This window comes from Amblyomma maculatum, chromosome 1 (genome assembly GCF_055883805.1).
Source record: "Amblyomma maculatum isolate TAMU_Amacu chromosome 1, ASM5588380v1, whole genome shotgun sequence".
Classification (NCBI taxonomy): domain Eukaryota; kingdom Metazoa; phylum Arthropoda; class Arachnida; order Ixodida; family Ixodidae; genus Amblyomma; species Amblyomma maculatum.
In genome coordinates, this window is record NC_139344.1 from 429,522,776 (window position 1) to 429,543,094 (window position 20,319).

At 43.6% G+C, this 20,319-nt stretch overlaps 1 protein-coding gene across 1 annotated transcript; it reads right to left on the bottom strand.

Moving 5' to 3' along the window:
- Nucleotides 1-2,621: 2,621 nt before the first annotated feature.
- On the bottom strand, nucleotides 2,622-3,685 carry LOC146209353 (uncharacterized). Its single transcript, XM_084599745.1, has one exon. The coding sequence runs from the start codon at nucleotides 3,597-3,599 to the stop codon at nucleotides 2,622-2,624; it is 978 nt and encodes a 325-aa protein (XP_084455871.1). The 5' UTR covers nucleotides 3,600-3,685.
- Between the last annotated feature and the right edge of the window lie 16,634 nt (nucleotides 3,686-20,319).

Genomic DNA, 20,319 nt, shown 5'->3' on the forward strand with positions numbered 1-20,319 from the left:
ACGAGATCCATGCACATCTTTTGCAAATCTATTCACTGAGATGCATAAAGAATGGCTAGCCAAGATTTGTACAGCAAAGAACTTCAGATCAATGGGGCCTGCATAGAGAAGTTGTGGGGAACGATCTCCCATTGTCTCCTTTAAAGTCGGCTTTCCCTCGCGGTAGTTACTCTAGTTATGGAATGGCGCCAACATTGGGGGTTTAACATTAACTATCGAGAGACGGCGCCAGCTTCGCGGCAGCACAAGCACCACCCCTGATCTTGTGACCGCGCACGCAAAGAAAGCCAACTTTCTTCGGCATAGTTACGCTGAGTGGACATAGTTACGCTTAGTGGGTTAATTTTCAAGATGCAGCGCACTAGTATAGCGCAGCTTTTTATGGCTCAATTTGTGAAGAGGCTGCATATTAGGTAAATAGTTTCTCACACGGGAAATATGTCAGACCGGATGAAAGAGCGGGTCGGATCATGGACTTTGCCCCTCTGAAAAGAAGGATAAAACAAAATATTTCCAGCATTCTGTATTGCGTCATTAGATTGTGTGTGCATGTCCTCAGTCTTGCCAGCAGAAGGCACTCGTGTGGCATGCTTGCATCTTTGACGTCATGGCGCGCTCGTGCTCAGAGAGCTCGAAACCAAAACCGTTCCTGATAAATGCCCTGATAATTAAGTAAGGCGTGTTGGGGTGCAACCCAATACTAAAGCTTGAGAAAATGGCATTTTTATTTCGATGCTAATTATCATAAAACAGACATAATTTTCAATAAGCTTCTTTGGAGGCTAAATGGCTCTTGAAGAACTCAAGTGCAAAACTCACAATGAGGTAATAAAACAAGAAAATCACTACCCCAGAAGTTTAGGCTGTCATGCACTCCTCCAATTAAAATATACAATAGAAAATTTCAAAGCTTTATTACAAACCATACATGTCCAGTGCAAACAAAAAATGCAGTAGCTGAGTGAACTGCGCGGTAACAGCAGTTTTCATCTAACGTAAAAAGAGAGTTGCAAAAACTGTGGCATATATGCACCCCAGAATGCCCTAAGCCCACCATGCAGACAATGGACAGTCAGTAGTTCGAAATCATTGTGTTAAGGCCTAAGTCTCAGTGTGTCCACTGATTTCTTGCACCAAAATCCCCGATAGGACACCGTGATACTCCTCACTCTCAATTTGTTAGGGCTCTTCCCCTGCACCAGGGCCACGATCGAGGGCTCACTGCACTTCTGCACCTTTTTGGTGTAACATACTTACAGCGGTGCCTTCGTCTCAACTACCTGCACATCCAGAATCCACCACTGCCCCTCTATTTAAAGGACAATGTCTGGTTTCCGATCACCTACATCGGTCTTGTAAATCGGTTCTACCATGACCTCCATTCCTTTGTCTCGCAGTCGTTTCGCCACATACTGCACAATCACGTCTTGATGTTTGCGGTGGCACTTCTCCAGGCCATGCCCCAAGCTTTCGTCGGCGAGGCAGTCGGCTCTGCATCTGACACTGGCCTCACAGCTTCTTCGAAGCCTTCAAGGATCGGGAGAGCATTGATCAGAATCTAAGAGGTTAATGAACTCCCTTTCTCGAAGGAAGGTTGATCCCTCGCCCAGCGAACGGGTGCTCCCCTTTGCACTTCTGCATCCCTTCAGTGAGTTCCCATCAGCACTGTTGTGGAGACTGTCTCTCCAAGTTGCCTGATAATCCTTTTTTGTGTTTATTTCCTTTCGGTACGTTGAGAGCCGCATGGCTTGGTCCAAGCAGTGCCCCACATAGGCTTCTTCTGCGGCTACTTGCCGATACAACAGGCTGTCGGAGTCTCTTTGATGTTCGAGCCGCTGGACGCATAAGCCTGGAATTGAAGTTCGCAGGCTAGGGATAATTAGTCCACCGTGCTTCACCTCCGCGTTGAGGAACCCCACCGGGATGTCGTGTGGAAGCACTAGCCAGCGGCAGACCGAGGATCACATGAGGCAATTTTTAGGAGCAGCTTTGCCGAGATAGGACCCAGTACAAGCCGGTGATAAAGCCGCGGTAGGAGGTAGAATTTAAGCATGACCAGATGCTGCTGGGGCTTCAGGGGCCCCTTCGATACCCTGGCCAACAGGTCCTTCACCTCCGTGTCAATTCGAGCTTTCTCCAGTCCCGAAGCCGCGTAACATACTCCCAAGTATCGCGATCTGCTGGCTGTATCTGCTTTCGGTATGGGCTCACCATGCATGTAATACCGTATATACTCGCATAATAGGTGCACTTTTTTTTTCAGAAAATTCGGCTTAAAGTTAGGGGTGCGCCTATTACGCGGGGTAAAATTTCCGCACATTTTTCTACTCGCATTCTCGTGCTTTAAATTTAACATATATCAAGAACAGGGCTACTCTCTCATGGTGCAAGGCGTCCAGAATAGGTCGCAGATAGGAGTTCGATCAACTCTCGTTGCTTCTTGGTCAGCTTTATCAGCTCATTTGGAGTGGCCTTTTTCTGACCCTTTGGAGTGGCCTTGTTTTGTGGGCCTACTCTCACATAAATGGCGATAAACCTGGCATAAAAATGAAAAAGAAAGCTACTTACGTTTCAATGAATAGACGCGAGACATCGAGTGTACGCACACGAAAAATTTATTCTCATGCATCTGCATAAGCTGTGAGTTCACACGGAATCTTATGTGTGATATCAAATATTTTCAGTCGTTGAATGACCCTTTCAACATGTATTCTCACTGAGGCAGTTTCGTATGTTGCATTTACTTCAGATTCAGTGAACTGCTGACTACTAGCAAATGGTGGCATTACCAATGTCGCTTTCTGGGTACCGACACCTGTCTTTATGCCAGGAAAACCCTTGTCTGCTAAGACCATGTCCCCTGGCTCTAGCAATGACAGAAATCCGGACTCAACAGTTGCCACTGAATCTGTAGTCCAGCCTCCAAATCCTTTTGAGACAAAAGTGACCAGGCCGTTGGGTGCAATACCAATTAGGTATTTGATTGTATGCCTGCTCTTGTAATGTGAATACCATAGGTTCTGTTTTTCCACTCCATTTGGGATTTCAGTTTCAAGCTCTGTGCAGTCAATAAATACTCTACAACTTGGGTAGTGCTCCTTGAATGCAGGTGGCATAGTTGACTGAATAACATTTCGTGACAGCCAGTAGACGCAACTTTTTGTGGCCACATTCAAATTCAAGAGCATTCCCTTGAAGATTCGTGTAGTTCTGTGCACATCAAAAAGAGCTCCAAGGACAGAAAATGGAACGCCATGCCGTAACTTCATCAGAAATAACAGAAGTTTGTCCTCAATGCACAACTCTCTCACAGCCCTCCTCATGGGTGGCAAAACACTTAAAAGAAGTGCAAAAACATTAAAACTGACAGCTGTTAAAGCATGAAACTTCTCTTCATCTTCGGTAAGTGAGCTGTAGCCAGCAAAAATGGGTTGTTTATATAAAGGCCCACAGCTTTTGTCAATAAATATAGTGCTACAACTTCCCACGCCTGTAGTGCACACCCTCTTGTGACTAATATAACATGACACATGTCCATCGGCCAACTCAGAAGTGAAGGTGAATTCACTGCTGAAGGACGAGTGCCCATCTTCTGTCATTGTTGACACCTGGAAGCAATAAGTTAAAAAAACAATTACTAATCAATAACAGGACCCGGGCCTTAAACCTCAACTCTGACATAGGGTATGCTTTCTTAAGTGAACAAATCTATGGGGAGAATCAGACTGAGCGCCTTGACTGCTGTCAGAAGCCACAAGACTGCTGCCGCTGCCATCATTTTGAGCCTCCAGAATTATGGCCTCCACATTTTGCTCTTGTACATTAGCAGCCTATGAAATGTAAATGAATGAATAAATTAACTTTTGTTTTAGTTTTGCTGTACAAGAAACGTGGGCGATGGACAAAAGGAGACTGAAAAAAAAACAGACTTCATCAACACAGAAATGAATTTCATTACCGCTTCAGCTGCTTGTCCATGCACCTCAGCAGCCTGCTTGCACCGCAGCATCCTTTGCTCTTGCCTTGTTCTTTTCCTAGTGGGATTGGAGTACATTTACAAGCTAAACAGCGATTTAAATGTTCATCTAGTCAAAATAGAGTTGAATGACACATAAAATATAACATTATATTCAGTAACTGGCAAAGAGCTCTGTTATAATATTAATGTGGATCCCTTCTTACCTGACATACCAGTCTTCAGAGAGTGGCCCAAGTGCTGCCCTGTACGTAGCAGGAAATATGGAGGGGTAGTAGGCTGGATGCCCCTCTTCATTTGCGTTTACACCGCCCACAAAGTGTTTACTCCAGATCCTTGTGTAGGGAGTAGGTCGCCAGCCCGCGCCGTCTTTGCTGTGGACAAAATAACTTGTGTGGGCAACAACCACAAGAAATAAATCGTAAACTGCGTGGTCGGGCGCCTCGAATCGACACGTGTTATGAAGCACCTCGTAGTGGAGGTCTGCAGACTAACTTAAACCACCTAAGATACTTTAACCTGCACTAACATCGCACAGAACACACGTTTAGTGTTTAAAAACACCTACCCTTCTCAATCAACATACACCTCGACAAACAGACACCTGTGGAGGTAGAACTATTTGTGCCAGACTCCATCGAAACGCTGCTGCCGCAGGCGGAGCGGAACCCGCGTTTTCGGGACAGAAGTCCAGTGCCTAACGCCTGAGCGACGATGGAGCCGCAATAACAACATAAAAATAACGCGAGCCGAACACATCAGGCCAGTTAAGGCTACGTGCAACAGAGCAAACGCTAAGATGTACACAAAATTGCATATTATAAGCTCTAAATTCAACGGGTAATGTTTACAGCCTTGTTACGAGTTTAAGGAGAATAACAGGCAGTCTCATTCCAACTTCGCTTATGGCTGTCAAAGTAATGCATTGTATCTCGTACAGTAATGTAAAGAGAGCCATCATAGCGTCCTGAACCGTAAACAAATGAATGCAACAACACATGAGCGGCGCACATTTCGTAGGATGCTGGTGCGACTCACTTTTGTCGTCGGACAAGAGCAATCCAGCGTTCCCGTCGCTTCGCTTCGTACGGCTTGCTTGGAAACCTAAAGAAACTTGTTCCAGGCGAGTTCGTGTAAGTGCTATGGCAATTCACAACGCAGCAATTCACGTTAGAACGCGGCATGTTCCTGACGCAATCCACAACCGACGCACACAAACACACACGCTCGGAGGAGCTTCGCGCGGGCGTCTCCCGCCAGCTCATCGCATTCCGCCGCGAGGGGCGCCCTCGTTGACGCCGCAGTTACTCCTGCACGGAGCCTATAGGGCCATCCACCTTGAGTTCGACCTTTTTCCATAAAGGGACTTTCCTCACAATTGTAATTTTGCTGCCACTGTTGGCCAGTGTGCATGAAGGTGGCTCATTGCGGACTTTTAAACCATTGCGTTGCCTGCAATGTTGACCTACAATAATATAATAGAAGCAAAATTAAAAAACCCCCACACTTACATGAAATCACATTTACCATTTCAAGTGATAGAGCACTCCATACTTGCAACTGATCAAATACAATTTATTGTGTTGAAAATTACATCCAATAACAACTTTTGGCAAGCTCTAAACAAAAGGAACTGGCTTACCTCAAGTGCATTATTTTGCAAATACGCCAAATGAGGGAAGAGGCTAAGTGAGGCTTGACTACCTGACCTAAACATCCTTCTGCACGTCAAAAATACGTTCAGTTTTTCAGTTAATAATGGCACATCAATAACAGAAGGCCAAAATAAATGTACAAAACTGAGCGACGTCTGACACTCTAATCAACACTCACTGAGTGTCACTGCTCTGCTATTTAGTGCGCAAAAAGTGTCATGTGCTCTGAATGAGCTTTTAGCACCTCCCGGTGTCCTTGCTCCTTCCTTTCTTCTCTTTCTTCCTTTTTTACCTTTCTCACTGTTCAATTTGTCCATCTGTTCAAAGAACAGCTGCATATGTTGAATTCTCGTATTGCTTGGGCGCATCCTGCGGTCAGTCCTTTTCTTCTTTGTTTCTTCGTCGTCCCGAGAATCTGTGCTCAGTTTCAATGAACAGTCTCCCGGGAGATGATGTCAAGGGCAGGCTTTCGTCGCTCATCTCCGAGCTTTGCAGGACGTCTGTGCTCACAGACTCGAGGCGTTGATTTATTGTGAGATGCTTTTTTGTGCATCACTGTGTCCACACTGCGCAGCACTTCCAGCTCCAAACTGTCATCCAGAGCCTTGATGGCATTCAATTCTTCCTTATATTCAACGCAGCAGCGGGAATTGCCTGACGTGTTGTTATGCTTGTCTTCATTCCTCTTGCGCTTCGAAACAGTTTTGAACCGTGTTTCACATTGCACGGCAGTGCGGTGTATCCCCAGAACACCGAACATGTCGCATGAAATCTGTTCAAACATTGCACGCTTGCTGCAGAATTTCTTCAGTGGACCCACTTGTCTAGCATAGCGTGCATAGTAATCCAGCAGCAACTTCGTTTTTTTTTCATCCCATGCAGCTGCATTGGAAAAGAAAGAAGTGAAGTAAGCCTTTGACTACAAAGTCACACAAGTTTGAGTGGCTATTCAAATGCTTTCAATATTCATTGTACATGGACATTTAGCTTCATGCAGACCTTTTCTGTAATGCAGCGAAACGTGAAACTCGAGCTTGTCTGAACAAGCAGCCATTATTTTATCCATATGCTTTCATCCATGCTTACTATATGAACTTTTTCTCCCAAGCATATTCACCATATCAGGCCAAATGAATGAATGCATGCTCTTTGCAGGTACGTGGATAAAAATAAGAATGCAGGCGCACCACTAAAACCCAACACTGACAGACAAATTGTTTGAATGCATGCAGGGTAGCCAACTTGGCTTTGTCATTAGTGTACGCACTCATTCAGCATTTAAATGCATTCTGAAAGGTGAGTTGAGTATCATTTGTGAACTAAAACTACCCAATTGAGAGCACTTTTTCTCTGCTCCTTTTCTGAGGCCACATCCAAAACTTCAGGGGTTGTTCGATCTGCTTCCCCTGTGTAGAGAAAAATCAGTACAACATAAAATAAAGAGCGTGCTGCGCAGCGACTAACGAGGTAAATGCTGAATGCTACACAACTGACACAGGTAATTATGAACACTGATTGAATGCATCGATTGCTAGGTCACTTGTGCTGACTGCGTGAAAAATTTCTCGCGTCAGTTTTATTTTGGTGAAGGCTTATTCCAATCGCACAAATAATTGTGTTACTTATTCCCGGGCAGACAAATTGCACCGAAGTTTTTCTGGAGATGGTGATGCAAAGGCGAAACTGCATGAACATCCTTTTTGAGTCTCTACAAAATTTGCAGTGCGCATGGTAGGAGCATGAGGGAAAGGCAAAAAACGAAATTGAAAGCACTCACACGAGACCAAATATTATTGTATGAGAGCAGATTAGCTATTTTGCGCCGTCCGTTTTCCCCCACACCTGCCGCCAGTAAGTGAAAGCTGTGAAAAGGCGCCAAACCACGTTGTCCGTACTGAAGACGAGTAAGCCCGAACTTACCGTCCATTATAGCAAACATCACGATTTCGGCCGGTGAAGGGCTTTCGGGGCATTGATGAGCTGCCGCGGCATATCCAGAGTGGTACCACGAGACACTCAATTTTTTTTTTGACTTGAGCCATAGGGAGAACAGCTGGGACAGCGATACAGGTTCGACGGCGGCGTGGATGGTGCAGAGTGCAGACTGTGTGATTGCTGTCGTTGACACCAGTGGCAGCGGCAGCCCCCCTGTGGTGTGGCGGTTCCGGAAGTTACATCCTTTTTCTGCTTCCTGCGCTTTCGCTAGCTCTCAAACCTTGCTGACCATTCAATTCGGCTTGACCGGTCTCGCTATGCGCTCGGAGCTAGAGCGGCTCTCACTTTGCCAAACCGAACCGGATCGTGGGAGTGACCAGTCAAGACACCATAAGTTTCTAGAGGTGTTTGCCGAAGAAGTAAAATCAGCTACCGTGACATGGGAATGCGAATACAAACAGTTAGTCACATATTCAGGCGATCTGATGCTGTGTCCAACGTGAACATAACCAAATGTGATAATTCTGGAATGTGATAGTGCAATATTTTTACTCCTAAACATGAAAGAATAAAAAAAATTGAACGGCTTCTTGTGTGCAGTGTCACTGATCGAATTTTACATTACAGTATGGTAATCATGATCACCTACTGCTGCTGTCGGGCAGGAAAGCTTGGCAGCTAGGTGATTTCTGAATTCTGAGGCCTCTCTTTTATTGCTCGTTTGTTCTTGGTCATCACCCAAGTTGTCAGGCTTTTGTATCATCTGGGAGCTTTTCTGGAGCTTCATCATGCATTCGCATGCATACATTGTGCATTGCAGCACAAGCAGCCACAACATCTGGTGCCTTTTGCACTGACACTTCCAGAGCTTTAGCCCTTCTTTAACCAAAAAAAAGCACGATCAAAAATGCTACCTGCTTTCTCATGAGCTTTGTTGAAGCGCACCTGAATGGGGCTGTGTGTCCTTGTATGGTGTGGTTATGCTTACTGGAGCAGTCAAATTGCTGTAGCCAGAGTCGCCGAGGAGGGCATGCTGCCAGTGTATAGTGGACTATTCCTGAGCACCCTCTGGCATCATGAACGTTATCAGGGTGTCCATCCAAAATATCCAAGAGTATGCCACGGTGGTCACAAACTGCTTGCATTTGAAGTCGGTAGAAATTGACTCGGACGCTTCAATTCATATGTGACGGCCGTCAATTGTTCCCACAAAACCGTCAAAGCGGTCATTGCCAGATAGTGCCTTGAACCCTGCCTCAATTCGTGGTAGCTCATTTTGCTTTGGAAAATACACAATTTTGTCTACCTTTCTGTTGATGAGCAATAGGGACCTCTGACCTGTTAATTAAAAAGAGCTGTCACAATGCTGAAACACAGAGACAATTGTTGCACATAAAACAGTGGTGCACTGTTGTATCTTGCATAACTGAGTGAGGTATGTTGTACCTGATTATTTAATCTAGTGCAACCAATAAGACCTTCAAATTTCGAGCCTATTCTTTGAACAGTAACCGAAAATAGAAAGCCATAAAGTATGATTCTGCCTGCAATTCATTTTTCTGCCCTAAACGATCGGTGCCATCATAACATTGCTCGTTGCTTTTCGCGCGCTGACTGAGGCCACACAGATTACTAATGCGGCCATATGAGCTACACATACTGCGCACTGGCCGCTCGTGCGACATAATTTTTTTTTTCGTTGTGCCTGATTGCAAAGTCTTGAGAAAAATAAACAAAATACACCATGCGAGCGGCCGGTGCGTGGTGTAGCTCATATCGCCGCAATATCTAGTCGGCGCGCGCGAACTCTCCATGAAAAGCAGAACCTGTTTTTAAACATATTGAAATTTTACTCGGCATGCAATAGCTCTAGCGCTCTAAACATGGCTGTACATGTTTGTGATCACGTTTGTATGGAAAGTCATTTCGCCAGATTATGCTTGCTTCACTACGACGTTGGCAAGGCAGAATTAACCATTTTTGAGAAAGCTCGATATGGCAATCAATTATCGGTGAACTTACGGTCTGCTGTCTATGGTGTCCTTCAGGAATAGCAGCAAATTAAGTATGGCCAAGAAATGTCGGCCACTGCTTCGGCGCTGGCGCCGCTTTTTTTTCCTTTGCTGTGAGTCGCAGTGTCGGCAGAACTTGTCCCGAAGAGACTTCCACCTCTTTTGGACAATTATCATGCCTTCTGCATGATTGAAAAACGGCAGTTTGTGAACACATTTCAATTAATGACTGCAGTTCTTCGCTTGGCACTCCTGGCAATAATTCTGCTGCAACTTCCTTCCAGAGCGCTTCTTTTATCAGTTTCTTTTTATGCGACTGGTGGCCGGCAAATCACAGCGATGGCCGCCTCTCTACAGCGCCGATAAGCGCTTCTTTCCACATGCGAAAATGGGAAGCGATGACGCAAAAAGTAAAAATAAAAGCATGCGAAGACTCCGCACCAGCGAGAATTCCCAATCCGGATGTCGTGGCCACCATCTTCTCATTGGTGCACGGTGCCTAGACGTGCGCCAATGAGAGACCTACATGGGTGAGCAGTTTTCGGCACCTGCGCGAACGCTGACACCGAAATCCAGCACGGACAGATCTTGGCACTCCACTCGAGCTTGCTGTTGTCTCGTACCGTGCACATGCGCAAACCGGTTCCTGCATACGCCAACAGCGGCGACGCCCAGAATATATCTTTGGAGTTGGGCATTTAGGCTTAGCAAGGCGGCGACGAAATTGTTTTGCAGAAAATAAAACTCACTCGCTGCTGAGAAACTTGGTTTCCCGTGGACCACTTCACTTGCGGCTTCTGGTGAAGAAGGAGCTGCTGGGGTTAAAGGCCTTTTTCCTCATAATCATTCGCATAAAGCAGGAGCCCATGCATAGGGTGACTGCTCTCCCCCTGGCGGCCAGAGGGAGTCCTTCCTTTCCTATAAACCAATGCTTTAATTTTTGTACCTACTTTGATGGAGCGAACGGCTGACGGACTGTCGGCACATGATCGATTTGCGATGACAATCTTTGTTTAGTGTTACTTAATGGCACAGGCAGGGCGAGATGTGGTGACACGCAATCAGCGATATGTATGGCTTGATGATGGAAGGACCTAGTATCAAAATGTTTTTTTTTTTTTTCACAATTTTGCATCAAGTTTTGCTTGCTGTTAACTTCGTGGTTTTAAGTCAGAAGCCTTTAATGGCTCATGCTGTCGTGGACAAAGTCTCCCGCTTTTGCGGCATTCTGATTGGCCGAGGTGAGATGCGTCCCTGCCATCTGCAATGCCACACTTGAATGCGCACCAAGGAACGCCACCCGACAGGAGCGATTGTGTACTGTCCAAACTCACACTTGCTGGAAAAAGTGATAGATACTGTGCCTTTCCTGTAATCCAATTATAATTATATGTAGCACAAAAGGCTAACAATGGGAGGCAAATTATAGGATAGTAAGGGTACGTTTACAGAGACCCTCTAATTTTAAGGTGAAAACCTTTAATGGCTCATACGGTCGTGGACCAACACCACCTAGGCACTACTCAGTCTAGGGTGTGGTGGTGTGGCCTGCATTGCTTGCAGTACTCCCCTTACCTGGGGTTGTTCAACATTGCCTGATATTGTGCAGCACACACATGAGCATTCCATGCACTTTTTCTTCCCGTAAACATTAATTCTAGGACTCTTCTGGATGCAGTGATGCTTGTCTAGAAGCAAAATATGCATTATTGCAAAGTTTACATTGAATGAGTTTTCCACTACCTGTATTAGTCTCATGGTATTTGAACTAAAAATTGACTCTGTGAATCAATTATCTCTAGTGCATGTAGTACAAAGGCAGCACTAATATGGCTAAAAATCTTACAGGTGTTTGAAGAAGCATACATGCAATAAAATCCCCAGACAAGCTTGCAGGAACGCCAAGATACAAAACAACTGCCCAAGTACCATGCTAAATATGTGTACACAGTTAAAGTAGCTAGCCCCAGTGTGCCCTTAACAGGAAACTAGTCATGCTAAGGAGCAATGTTAATTTCCAAGAATAATTTCCTCCTTTTTTGTAATGGTCTTGGCATGAAAATAAAGAGCATACTTTCAATCAATAAATCCCCATTGAATAGCAATTCTCATCCTGCCCATCTTTTTCATGCGGAGCACTGATTGCTTTTTTTTAGCCCTGCATGCATACAAACTTCACCAACCCAAGGCTTTTCTGTCCTGCTCAAAAATTCAGCCCTACTATGCTCATAGATTCCTGCTACTTCAAATATTCAAGTGGCAAGGAAATACCCTTGCTACAATCAGGTTTGTGAAAAAGGAAAGATACATGAAAATTCAAGCACCTAAGCCTGGCAGGAACTTGTCACCTGGTTTAGAGAAAAGCCTAGCCTGTCAGCTTTGCTTGCTGTACACAAAGCTATCCAACATTTTTGTCACAGAGAAATAGGTACTGCATATAGGGAACCTGCACTGCATAGGTGCAGTGTGACTCAAAAATGCTGCTGTTAGCCACTTGGTTCACGATAAACGACCGAGCATGTTCAGCAGCATTATAGATACGCATTTGACAGATAATGTCCTTGTACAGGCGCTCTGGATGTAGCCTAGTTATCTGACACGCTATGCAAAGCTTCGACAGAGCGTGCAATATGATCCTGTAAGCTCATGCAGGTGGCGTGAAAGTGCCCTAAAAAGCTAAAAAGGCCGCCTCAGAGGTATTTGCGTTACCTATAGCACAACAAAAATATATGCGGGCTCTTTTCTCCACATTAATAAGCATAATTCGACTGATCTTAAGGTGTTAAAGAGCCTCGCGTGAAATGATATGTGCTTGGTGTGCAGTATGTGGATGCTCGAATTTTCACTAGAACCTCTAGCTTTTCCCCTCACTGCTGACTCCAGTAGTTGGTGTCTGCTGTTAGCAATAATGCTACAAGAAATCATTGTAGTAAACAGAGATATTGCTATAGGAAACAGCACCATAACTGTTAACTGTTGTGTGGTCATACTTCGTAACCAGAACAAAGTGGGCTCGACTGAACCACCAAAACTGAGTTCCCAAATGGCAAAGCTTGTAAGTAGAAGGCACAAGTTAGAGCAGTACATCTTTATATGCTTAAGCATGTTACCTTTGCTAGCACACATGAGGCTACTGGTTTGGCACTCATCTCAATGCAGCATCCATCGAGACTCCTGGTTGTTGCCACTGCCAGGAGACTTCGCCAACAGTGCTGTAGAAGTAGGCAGCAAACAGATCTGGCTGCAGCGGCATCAGAATGGTGGTTTCTGGCATGTGTTGGAGCAAGTGAGAAGTACCGGGGCTGCGAACCATCTCCCGATGCCCGTTGGATGCCTTGCCGCTAATGTCCTCCCACAACGTTCCCAAATGCGTCCTCTCTGTCTATGAACGTATCCGCCGGAGGATTTCTTAAGGCGCGGTTATACTCCGACGTTTTCGGCGCGCAGGCGCGCGCCGGCTGAAGTCGGATACGTCAAGTCGGCGACGCCGCGCCAAGCGGAAAACCGGTCCCCTAGAGTGCAACAGACTCCGACGCGGCAGAGCGTCGGCATGCGCAAAAATCTCAAAGCGTCCAGCCTGCCGCCTGTCGGGAAACTTGCGAAGCAACTTCCTTGTTCCCAGAGGTTCCTTTTTCCCGCCACTCCCGCGCAGCCGCGCTACTCCTAGCTCTCGCGTGGAGTGCAGCTGTTCGAGGTTGTTACCGTATTCCTTTTAAGATGGCCTGGATGTATCCGGTTTGAAGGAATATAATTCTAGCGTTACTGCTCCACCGTCTGCGTCGAAAGAGGAGGAGGGCTCTCTATATAAGAGATCTTTGACAGACGTCCCGAGCACGGAGAGTACCACCACCTGGTACAGGAGCTGCGGCAGAGCGATCCAGAGTACCACTTCAAGTATTTCAGGTAAACGATAGCGAAGTATGCTCGTGTTGCTTCCGGGATTATGCAGCTCGAGTACGTGCTGAAATGTGCTGTGCTGGATTTATTGAACGCAGGATGACAAAGGCATCTTTTGATAAGCTGTTGAGCCTCGTATATGAGCGGCTCTTACACGCACCAACCCATAGAAGGCCGATTTCTCCGGGAGAAAGGCTTGCGGTGACATTGAGGTAAGGATATATTCCGTTCATATTTTTCTAGAAATTATCCAATGCAGCGATGTGCATGCATAGTGTAGTTTTACTAACATACATTATTTTTCTTTTGTATGCTTCAGAACTTGAGTCGCATAATTTTTAATATGGTGTTGGTCAAATATTTAGGGGAAACCCCCAAGGTGGAGAAGATTTCTAATAAGAAAGTAATTACTCATTATCATACACACGAGCGCAGCCTTATGGCTACAAATGAATAGCTTTCTCAGAAACTTCGTAGTTAAAGAAAAAAAAAACCATGTATGGCTGCGCTCGGGTGGATGACAATGAGTAATTATTCCCTTATTATAATTTTTAATATATTGCGCGATTTTATTTTTATTTGGCGATATCAGCATATCTGTAGCAAGCTGCATCACAAGGCTTCTGGGCTCACAGAAAATCATCCCAGGATGTTTTTCGTCCCACTTTGCATTTAATAATGTTTCTCCCTAAAACCATCACAGGACTATTTCTGGTCAATATCAACTACAAAAAAAAAATCCTAGACGTTTACCTTGGACTCAGACTTGGCTTCTTTAATTGTTATCACCTTGTCATGTCTTGAGGCTGAAAAACATTTGTTTATTTCAAGTCCCTGTTTCTCAGAACTTTGAAATTGTATACAGCACCTATATATTTGCTTCCCTTCACTTCAAATCCCATGTCTATGCTATAGCCCTGTAACTGCCCTTATCCTGTTTGTGAAACATGATGCATGTGCTTTTCATTCTTAAGATAATGTATACAGCAATAAAGTTGTTCGAAAAATACTTGAACATTACTACAAAACAACGGTTCTCTTCATATCTTGTTTTGCATGCTATAGTCCTGTTTGTGAAACATGATGCATGTGCTTTTCATTCTTAAGACAATGTTTACAGCAATAAAAGTTGTTAGATTAATACTTGAACATTACTACAAAACAATGGTTCTCTTCATATCTTGTTTTGCAGATACCTGGCAACAGGGGGTTCAATAGCCGACATCTCAATGAGCTACCGTATGCATGCCTCAACTGTGCTAGGAATCTTGAAAGAGACCCTACCAGCAATCTGGGATTGTCTAAAACCAGTTGTGCTTGGGCGTCCAAGTGCAAAAAGATGGGAGAAAATTAGAGAAGAGTTCGAAGTACAATGGAATTTTCCAAATGCCGTGGGAGGTATAGACGGCAAGCACTTCGCCATCAAATGCCCAGACAATAGTGGCTCTGAATATTTCAACTATAAAGGGTTCCACTCTGTTGTGCTGCTAGGCATTGCAGATGCCAACTATCGGTTCATAATGGTGGACATCGGTGCTCAAGGACGGCTTTCGGATGGTTCCGTTTTCCGAGATAGCATCTTGAAGACCAATCTTCAACAGGGAACTTTAGGAATTCCCTCCATAGTTAATAGGTGGCCGGCTTGTTTGCTTGGCGACGCTGCGTTCCCACTACAGACCTATTTAATGTGTCCGTATTCGGGGAGGAAGCTTGACGAAAGAAAGAAAGTTTTCAACTATCGTCTTTCTAGGGCACGCAGGTGTGTTGAAAATGCTTTCGGCATATTAGTTGCAAGGTGGCGGGTGTTCCTCGGAACAGTGGAAGGCGAGCCAGAGCTCCTCACCCACATGATAGAGGCAGCTGTGTGCCTTCATAACTTCCTCATGGATGATGCTGCCTACTGCCCATACGATTACGGTGACCGGCCATGTGAGGAGGTTGTGCAGCACGGAGAGTGGTGGCACACAGTTGCCCAAGTTGGCACACCTGCACCACCATCGAACCACCGACCTAGCTCAGCTGCCACGGCAATGAGGGATGAAATTGCAGATTATTTCATGTCTGCAGAAGGCTCATTACCATGGCAGCTGAGTGTTGTCAGGCGGAGCTAATCAGCTAACACCACATTGCTCATAATTAAACTGCATGAAAAACCACGGACAGACAGAAAATCTACTCTGTATGTGTGTACGTGTTTTCTGTCTTTGTTCGTGTTTTTTCACGCAGATTAATCATGAACGACAAGCACCACTAGCCCGCCAGAAAACCACATTGCTGTTAATATGCCTTTTTCATAAACTATATTACCACAATTTAAACTTATTCTTTTTGGGTTCAACCACAACCATATATTTCATCTCCCCTAAACCTCCGCCCAAAGTGAATATTCCACGTAGTAAGCTATTCATATTCCTTTCCTCCCCAAACAAGCAAATATTGAAACAACTTACCTGTGTCACTTACTAGCATAACCAACACTGAAAATTTTAAAACGGCCATTCAAGGTTTTATCTTGTATGATATAACAAATGGCTTATTGTGTATAATAGCTATGTTTCTTATACAATGTATTTTGTACTCATAGTTCCGGTCGCTCTACCATGTAACACTCGGGACGATTGATATTTTTGTGTTGGCATTAGTATTCTTGTGGGGTTTTCTATATGTTTAAATTTTTTTGTATCTTTACGTTTTATATTTGCTTTCTTGTGTTTGTTTTCTTGTGCAATTTGCATTGTTATTTACCGCTCCCCTCTATATGTACGATGTACCTTGAGGGTATAACAAATGAATGTATACATGTGAGTGCATTTCTCTCATGATCGTATAGTCTTGTCATTGGGTTTTTTGTCTGACTTAAGGGAACTCATTGCATGCACTGAATAATGAGTGCAATACTATAAACACCACTTGCCGAAAACAGAATCACAACACACTAAATCATAAAAATAACTGATTACTCACGGCTCCTTTTTTGTGTATTCAATTCTTTTCATCCTTACCAGGTATTCATTCTGATGTTCAGTGCACTTTTGAAACATGTGAGATCCTGTTCTTATTTACTTATATGCAAATTCCTAATCTATTTCCATGTAGACACATTTTCAGCACTGTATAGTAGTTTCTTTGAATTTAGCTGCTAATTCTTGCTATCCATTGCACAACATTCTTTACTTTTTGCTCTTATGCTCGATGCTGTATGCTACATGCTGTATCGTGTTGTTGCCCATACAGTTCCTATAAATTATCTGCCTTTGAATAGCAATCTCCAGTCTGGCTGGATGTGGGTTTTCATGCTTTGGCATAACTACATACTTTCATTAAAACAAAGAATTTCAGGAATCTATAACAGTACCCACAGTCAGACACCCATCAGTAAGGGTTTAGCTTTTTCAAAGATAACTAGTCCTTTCTCACAATGGAGGACTCTTGAATAATGGTAACACTGGTCACAACAGTTATATGTGTGAAAAAAGTAATCTAGAAAATAAGCCACAATGGAACTTAATGTTGCAACATTTTGGTGTATAACAGTTCGTGAATAAGTCAAACCACAACATTGCACTTCAACAATGGTATGTTTTTCATCATATTTATGCCCCTCAAAAAGTAACACAAACAAAACATTGCATCACATATATATTGCACTTTATACAGGGTCTTGCATATTTAGGGGCTGTGATTTTAAAAATTCCTATGCAAAATCTACTACCCCATTCGAGCTGAAATAACGTTCACAAAGCAGCAAAATATCGTCTACGTTATCTGATAAGTGATTCAACATCGGTACTTGCCTAGATTTTCCGAAATCGAGAAAAAACTGCTCTCGGCGGCGTGCACAATTTTCGCAGAAGAGAGTCGAAAAGCTATTTTGACATGGTGCGTCATCTGTCGGGCAGCGAAGCAAGCGCGCCAACGGCCGGGATGGAGCTTGTCTCAATGCTCGACAGATGACGTATCGTGTCAAAATAGCTTTTCGACTTCTGCGAAAATTGTGCACGCCATCGAGAGCAGTCTTTTCTCGATTTCAGAAAATCTAGGCAAGTACCGATGCTGAATCACTTATCAGATAACGTAGACTATATTTTGCTACTTTGTGAACATTATTTCAGCTCGAATGGGGCAGTAGATTTTGCATAGGAATTTTTTAAATCCCAGCCCCCAAATATTCAAGACCCTGTATACGATATGATACTTGAAATACAGTAATCATCTCACACTTGGTTTGGACGAACATTTGTGCCAAGGAGCATTGATCGCTTGGTCTGAGGCCCACTGCATGGAACATTTGTGGCGACCGAGGCGGGTGCCTTGCAACTACCTTGGCTTGGTCTCAGACCCAGCGGCCAACACTCACCAGCGCTGACGCCAGTTCAGGCCACACTATCGAAAAGCTGATTCAAGTTAGCATGTGGCATTAGCACTTTACTGAAATGAGATCCAATATCACAGCACGCATAATTGTCAGTAAGCCAAGATAGTAATACCAAACAAGTGAATGAAATAAATATTGCACTTTTTTTAATCTGTCATCATGCTGAAATGGCTATATGTAAAATAGAAACAACTATTAACTTCATGCAACAATGAGATCTGGGACAGTAGTGCTATACACATTACTATCAAGAAGCAAATACCCGTAGTTGCACACTATGTGGTGCCTCGGATCACACTGTACAGCTATTAAATAATCAATGTGTTTGAGGCATTCGCCCTGTTAGATACTGCTGCTCTAGTTGTTGCCCTTGTAATACTAAATGTACGCAAGAAAAAGTGTCTGCTGCATGAGGAATGTAATGCCACAAGACATCGGTTCTTGTTAAAGGGCAGTAGTTCAACAAAAACATCTCACCTCCAAGGCAATTCCTTGCTTGGTAGATAATGGATAGACAACTAAAACCATAAGACAGATATTTGTTTCATCCTTCACTATTTTTCTATCAAAATGATGCCTTGCTATTCTTAGTGCCACTTAGAACCAAAGGTGGTCAAAATTTCTAGAGCCCTCCACTATAGCATCCCTTGTAGCCTGAGTTGCTTTGGGACTTTAAACCCCATAAATTAAACCAAACCAACACCTGAGTTGCTTTGGGACTTTAAACCCTATAAACTAAACCATCCTGTAGCCTGAGTTGCTTTGGGACTTTAAACCCTATAAACTAAACCATCCTGTACCCTGAGTTGCTTTGGGACTTTAAACCCCATAAATTAAACCAAACCAACACGCGAGTTGCTTTGGGACTTTAAACCCTATAAACTAAACCATCCTGTAGCCTGAGTTGCTTTGGGACTTTAAACCCCATAAATTAAACCAAACCAACACCCGAGTTGCTTTGGGACTTTAAACCCTATAAACTAAACCAAACACCTCAGTTGCTCTGCGACTTTAAACCCTATAAACTAAACCAAACCAACAAAGAAAATGAGCTACATGCATACAGTTTTGTATTTCATCAAAATTAGATTCAATATTGCATTGTTAATATTTGTACTACTTTATCACAGCATAGCTTAACAGCATGTCACACCCTGAAACACTCAAGCAATTCATGCAGTCTTGTGAGAATAAATGAATTACACTGAAAATTTTGCGTTCTCTGCATTATTCAGCTAGATAATCTAGCTTAGCATTAATAAAAGAAAATTTAAATCAGTACCATAAGCAAAACATAAATGCACACCTTATATATATATATATATATATATATATATATTCAATTTGTATCTAATCTTCTTAAAAAAGTGGGGTAATTAATGCCACAATAATCGACTCTGGGGTGTTATTCTATTTCTTCTTCCAGCTCTGCAAGGATCTGCATGATTCTAACCTTACCTTTGGATGCCAATTTACGAGGCATCCTCTCTAAACTCAAGGCTACAGTTAGGCCAAATGCCTCACTTTCTGTCATTTTTTTTTTCAAGCTGGCCCAAAAGTTGGTCCTCGAAGCTGTCTGTTTTTTTGCCCTTTTTTTTTGCTTTTGCACGGCCTCAATTTGCTTTTCTGTTGGTGGTGTTGCCAATGGTGGCGGCGCTATTGGTGACTGTTGTTCCAGAGAGGCATCCAGGAGGCCTTCCATTGTTGTTGGTGATGGTGGGGCACTCAGCATTCTTCCAAAGATGCCCTCAGCAGTCTCGCCAGAATCGCCAACAGACTGCGAAGGCGCTTCTATGCTGCATGTAGTTCTGCAGAGAAAAGGCTGACATTGTTCAAGAAAAAGCAAATGTGCCTTTGTGAAGCTAAAAATTTGATTTCGGCATATTTTATTTGCATGCATTGCTCCTTGAAAATGCTGAAGACTTCTTTGGAGCAATAATATCGTATATACAATATTGATATACAGACAAGAAAGTTACAAAAGTCGCTTGCACAATCGTAGGTGTCATGCTGCAGAAGGTCAAGTTAACATCAACGAGACAAACGATTCTGTCGAAATATTAAGTGTTCAATTTATAGTTCTGTGTAAGGACCAAAGACATATGAGAAAAACAGCACTCTTAAGATTCTGTGTTTAAAAAAAAAATTAAGATGCGGCCAACTAAAATAAACTCATCTATCTTAAATGAATGCACGAAAAACTTATAATGACGCAAACATGAAAATTCAAAACGCAATGCGAATCAGGATCGCTGGGCTTGCTTCTCCGCATGAGAGCAATGTCGTGGTACAGAAGCTTTACAAAAACAAAGTATGTATGATTATGGAACACAGTTATCAAAAGAGATGAAAGACTAAACAGCAAAAAATGCTTTCTGAAAACTGTGAGAAAGCACAAAAACACTTTCTTGGACGGCCGCAATCCCTGTAAAAGGCCATTGATTCAGCGAACTCCCACGTTCGCCGTGA